Here is a 6,003-nt window from a genome sequence, read left to right on the forward strand (position 1 = left end):
GGCGCCATCTGGTGGAGAGTTCCCGCCTCACAGCTGCTTCCGGAAATGCACGAATCTGCCGATTGGAACCGAAGATTGAACCGAACTTCAACGGACATTATGACTAACTTTTAACTGATTTTAACTAGGTATCCGATAAACAAAAAAAATACATAAAACACGTTTTATATTCAGTATTATTCCCTTTTAATGTAATTGTTTTTAATTATTTGTTACATTTTTAATTTATTTGTACATATTTAAAATTTATTTTGAATAATTTCTAATTATTTCCAACACCTGTATAGATTTTTTAAACAGTCTATGGTGCCAACATTCAGAAAATTTGAATATATTTGACAAATGAATGTACATTTAAAAAACCGTTTAAAAAAAAACGTATTTTTCTTTTTTTTTTTTTACAAACTTTATTGACAGTTGACAACAGCCGGCAGTTACATGTGTGATCCATGTTGAGACCTCAGCGGCTGTTTGGGGGACTGAAGGTAAGTTATTTCTTTTCCAAAATACAAATTAAAGCTAGGTTAGCTTGGTATGCTAACGTATGTACGTCACGTAACGTTAGCTTCACTATATCATGTATATGCCATGGGTTAGCTGCATACATCCGTTAACCTTCATTCAACTGTTAGCTATAAGCTAATGTTATCATTTAAACCGGAACCGACGGTTAACTGTGAACCTATTACGGTACCGACCGTCAACGGAAAGAACTGCTAACGTTAGCATTATTACATTATATTATAAGAGACGAGAGAAGATTCTACGGATCTCGGGTTGAGGCTAGAAGGGATACAGCTACGGTGACGTTAAGTTTGGGCACCAAAAGGACTTTTTAAGTTAAAGGAAAATAAATTAATTTGGGTTAACACGCTCCTGAGGAACGAACACGTATTTCCTGGGTGAAAGTATTAAAATATATTATTACATTAGCCTAGATTTTGCGAAATTTATTAGCGGAACTTCCGGCCGTAGCTGTATCCCTTCTAGCCACAACCCTAGCCGAGTGAAACGGTCATTTCTGACATGAAGCGTGAATAACCGTAACTTATCGCGATAATAAATAGGATATAAACCTACCGGAGAGCAGAGGGACTTCTCAGCAACAGTTCGGCGGGGTTCATGTCCATGTCACACGGACTTTAGGTAACATAAACACGGCTTATTACCATCAAGTGCAGGTGAATTTCATTAGAATACGTCTTCATCTTCAGGGTTTTACGGCTGTTTGCATCCCGTACGGTGCACTACTGCCCCCTACTGGTAGCAGCACAGTACAGACTATATAATACTTAACTTAAGTACTTAGAGTAACAATATAATATAAAGTACTATTACTTTGATGAACTTTTACTTAAGTACAAGTAAAATTACCGGCATAAACATCTACTAAGTAAAAGTTCAAAGTACTTCATTTAAAATTTACTAAGAGTTACTTTTTAACAGTGGGGGGGTTTATACTTATTTAATTAAATCAGTCTTGTGTGATTTGTTAATGGCACAGAACAAGTAAAAAAAAGTGCGTGTGTGTGTCTAATGGTGATTTTACACTCTAAATAAATGTGTTTGTGTTGCAGGAGGACGCGTGGCGTTAGACATGTTGGCGCTCAGGTGCATTGTGGGAGATCTGCGTGGAGCAGGGCGACTCCTGAGAGCTTTTCCTCTCGTCTCGGCGCCCCCCAGACTTCCTCCGATGACTCAGCGGCGTTTCCTCTCTCGGGGCGGGAGCCCGTCGGCTTCCTCAGCCAGACTGAAGCTGCGGACGCGTCTGGTGGTGACGCTGCTGGTGGGCGGCGGGCTGGCGGCTGCGTGGCGTTATGTGTACGCCGAGAAGCAGCAGAAGCTGCGGCAGCAGCGGGTGGAGCAGCTGCGGAAGGTGGCGCTCGGTCAGGGCGCCTTTAGCCTGCTGGACCACCACGGGCGGCCACGCACCAAGGCCGACTTCCTGGGCAGCTGGGTGGGTCACAAAATAATTTATAGATCCCCAATGGGAAATTACAATTTACACTCTGTTGCTATTACACACACACACAGGTCCTTTATATGCACTAAGGGAGAGATGTCATAGTGGGGGGGCTGCGACTGCTGAACAGGTGCCCTGAGTGGTTCGGGGGGGTTCCGTGCCTTGCTCAATGGCACCTTGGCAGTGCCCAGGTATTTCGGTCCATACGGGGACTTGAACCAGCGACCCTCCGGTTCCCAACCCATCTCCCTATGGACTGAGCTACTGCCACCCCATTAGGTTTGCAAAGGGTGGGGGGGGGAATTGTCCGTAGAGCCTCAATATCAATATTGTCCGTTTCGGCACCGGCACCGTTTTAAAAGTACCGCTTTAGCACCGGTATCGGAAAAAAACCAAACATACCCAACCCTAGTTATAACAAGCAATATTACACAATATTACACATATTCAGTTTATTCCCATTAATTCCCATGGAAAGTTTCCAACTTTGAAAATTCCCGGAATTTTGCAATCCTACTCCTCATATCAGTCCTTCTAGAATAATGTGGAGTTTTTTTGTGATTGTTTTGGGTAAAATCCTCGATTACGCGGCACGTTTTCTTAAAAAATGTGATGGAATTGCGGGAACTTTTTAAAACTGTGGTTTCATCATGTCTTCATCGCGGGGTTTGCAGCTTTTCGATGATGTTCACGTCGCGTAATTACGTCACTTCATAACGTTCCCATGGCAACAGGGGGAAATGGCTGCTCTTGTGTGAAGTAAACGCAACATTTTTCAACTTTCTGCTAAGATATATGGGACTTTATTGCAACCAAAATGCGGGGATTATGAAATCATGCAAGCCCCGCATATTTTGTGCGGAAATCGGAAATTTATGCGGCGAAAGTGCGGCGTATTTGAAAAAATGCGGCCCCTGAAATAAATATGCGGACTTTGGCTGATTATGCATTGAATTATGAGATCACATAATCACGTTTTTCTGGAGGGACTGACTAGGGAGGTCCCGGGACATTTCTGCATGTTTTTGGAGAAAAAAAAAACTCCAAAAACGGCAACAAAAACTTTAGAAGAAAACCAAAAAGGCGACAAAAACAAAAAAAAGCAATAATAGTTTTTTAAAAAGTGGAAAAAAATTGAAAAGAAAGCTCCAGAAAGGTGGCAAAAAATGTCTAAATAATTGTCTCATTTTTTTTTTTTTTTTTTTTTTAAAAAGCAACAAAAAACCCAAAAAGAACCAGCAAAATTGTTAAAAAAAGGCGTAAAAAAATGTCAAAGAAAGCAACAAAAAACTTTGATAAAAGCCCAGTTTTGATTATTATTATTAATCAAAACTGGAGCTCCTTCCAGTCATTACTCAGGGCATGTTAACCCGTCTCTGTCCCTGTCAGTCAGAGTGCAGGGGAAGGACGCCCCCTGTGTTTTTCTGGAGGGACTGTCGTAACGTTGCATTATGGTCCATAATGTTCCCGCTCATGGTGTCAGTGACTTGAAATGTGTCCGTCCTCTGTGACCGTAGAGTCTGTAGAGTCTTACGTTATTAAAAAGTTGTATTTTACCTGACTTGGTCCCCCAGGTGCTGCTGTACTTCGGCTTCACACACTGTCCCGACATCTGTCCCGAGGAGCTGGACAAGCTGAGCGCCGTGGTGTCGGCGCTGGACGGGGACGCGTCTCTGGCGCCGGTGCAGCCCGTGTTCATCACCGTGGACCCGGAGCGGGACGACGTGGCCGCGCTGGCTCGCTACGTGGCCGACTTCCACCCGCGCCTACTGGCGCTGACGGGCACGCCGGAGGAGGTGAAAGCCGCGGGGCGGGACTACCGAGTGTACGCCAGCGCGGGGCCCAGGGACGAGGACGGCGACTACATCGTGGACCACACGGTGCTGATCTACCTGGTCAGCCCCGACGGACTCTTCCTGGACTACTACAACCGCACCAAGAGCCAGGAGCAGATCACCGAGAGCGTCAGGAGGCACATCAGGAACTACGTCACGCTCAGTACGCCGTAACAACCCGGTCTCAAGAGCCTGGTGCAGGTGTGTTTAGGGCGTGTCCAAATCCACTTCTGCTAGTTTGACGGCTGATAAAAAGTGTCCGTGTGCCGGGTGCATGGTTCTAAAGGGTTGTACTTAGTGTCTTCATTAATCAGAGGGGTGTTTTGGGCGTAACATGCAATCAACCAATCAGAGATCATCTCCCATTCCCTTTAAAAGCCAGGCGTGTTTGGACCTTGGAGCATTGCTGTTATGATGGAGGATTAGCACCATAATATTTTTATTTGTAATCTTCTGCGTGTGTGTGTGTGTGTGTGTGTGTGTGTGTGTGTGTGTGTGTGTGTGTGTGTGTGTGTGTGTGTGTGTGTGTGTGTGTGTGTGTGTGTGTGTGTGTGTGTGTGTGTGTGTGTGTGTGCTGCTGTGCGTCCCTGTGTGTGTGTGTGTGTGTGTGTGTGTGTGTGTGTGTGTGTGTGTGTGTGTTGCTGTGTGTCTCTGTGTGTGTAACAAGCATAGTGTGTGCACGAGCCTAGGAGCATTTTACTAATGCTCTGTTAAAATAACAATGAAATGCTGCGTTATTGACTTTAGACCAGGTTTTTGTTGGTCAATGGTGCCATCACTTCCTGCTGCCTCAAGATAGCAATACTCCCAGAATGCACCTGAACACACCTCCCTGTAAGACCAGCACACCCAGAATGCACCTGAACACACCTCCCTGTAAGACCAGCCATGGGCCACAGATGGGTGCAGGTGCATTTGCTGTTTAAACGACGTGGACGCTGGACGGTCTTAAACTAGCAAAGACACTTGGGTCGAGCTTTGCACCGCGCCGGGAAGCAGCGTCATTTCCACGCTTCCCATTGGCTGTTAGACCCCGACATGGACAGTCAGACTGTGACGTTATTTAAACTGTGAACTTTCTCTCAGACCTTCTTCAGATTGTGCAGAAAATAAAGTTTGTCAGATGAAACTCGACTTGTCGCAACTTTTGAATTTCTTAAATTTCACATCTGGCTTCTGATTTGCCAACATGGCTTTAATGTTAGGGTTATAGAGAGGTGAAGTCCCGCCCCTTCCTGTGTCCATCATGGGACTTTATTTCAGTATAAATGTGTCCGGGAGAGAACGAGGAGAGACTGATACTGTTCTCATCCTGTTAGATTTGAGCCGTGATGACACCTGATGCAGACCTGCCAACCTTGAAGAAATGTTAGGCCGGTTACACACTGGAAGCGTCTCGTGAGCGTGTCAGCTGCGTGGCGTGTCCGTTTATATTTCGGCTCCCATGGTAACAGGTCAGAGCTTACACACTGCCTGCCTGAGACGCCTGCTAGAAATAGAACCGACGCCTGTTTTTCACGCGAGACGCGAGCGTGTTGGAAGCGTTTCCAGGCAACATAGAATAGGAAAATATGTTTATATGTCATTTAGACACGAATGCATATTAATAAATGACATCTTGATGTTTGAAAGTCTCGAGGTTTTGACATCAATGTAGATATAAATGTAATAAAAAATTTCAGAGAAAAGATTTTCAAATATTGCACCTGTCATACAGAACGAAATATTCTGTAACATATTTTGCAGTCAATACTGCCGACGTTGTCTTACTTTAATCAGATCAGTAGCTATATATTAATGTTTAACAACTCTCTCCCCATACGTGGAACAAGCCGATATATAAAGGGGAGGAGAGGCTACAATAACAACGTAGTGTGTGTTCTGAGTGACGGTCCAACATCAGAGAGGCTCTATAGGCTCTCTACAGCTACACTAAGTTGTTAGAAACAGACAGCCCATCATGTGTCAGAGTTTGAATGTGTGGGCGCTACGTCCCGAGATCAAAATGTGACCATGTTGGCAGGTCTGCTGACGTCTGTCAGTTTAACAGATCATTGATCAGGTGAAGGAAGTCTCAGTGAGTCGTAGGACGGGGCTTACACACAGGAAGGGGCGGGGCTTACCACAGGAAGGGGCGGGGCTTTGCCTCTGTATACCAGAACTACTTGGTTTGGGTTAGAAAAGGACGATGGTTAACGTGTACAT

The 6,003-nt window shown here is 44.9% G+C and overlaps 1 protein-coding gene across 2 annotated transcripts; it reads left to right on the top strand.

The window, feature by feature from the left end:
* The first annotated feature begins 405 nt into the window (after positions 1–405).
* Positions 406–4,060, top strand: LOC116058455 (protein SCO2 homolog, mitochondrial). 2 transcript variants are annotated; one of them, XM_031311278.2, is made up of 3 exons: positions 406–485; positions 1,578–1,957; positions 3,538–4,059. In XM_031311278.2, exons 2-3 carry the CDS (start codon positions 1,598–1,600, stop codon positions 3,970–3,972), a joined length of 795 nt encoding a protein of 264 aa, XP_031167138.1. In that variant the 5' UTR covers positions 406–485; positions 1,578–1,597; the 3' UTR covers positions 3,973–4,059. The 2 variants fall into 2 exon arrangements, with proteins under 2 accessions (XP_031167138.1, XP_035851816.1); XM_035995923.1 differs by lacking the exon at positions 406–485 and adding an exon at positions 793–1,181 and having other exon boundaries at positions 1,581–1,957; positions 3,538–4,060.
* The last annotated feature ends 1,943 nt before the right edge of the window (positions 4,061–6,003 follow it).

Source organism: Sander lucioperca, chromosome 20, assembly GCF_008315115.2.
Source record: "Sander lucioperca isolate FBNREF2018 chromosome 20, SLUC_FBN_1.2, whole genome shotgun sequence".
NCBI lineage: Eukaryota > Metazoa > Chordata > Actinopteri > Perciformes > Percidae > Sander > Sander lucioperca.

Excerpts from the sequence above, each read along its gene's own strand:
- LOC116058455 (XM_031311278.2), top strand. The coding sequence starts at position 1,598 with ATGTTGGCGCTCAGGTGCATTGTGGGAGATCTGCGTGGAGCAGGGCGA. Across the intron at positions 1,958-3,537 it reads CCGACTTCCTGGGCAGCTGG|GTGCTGCTGTACTTCGGCTT; the intron begins GTGGGTCACAAA and ends TTGGTCCCCCAG.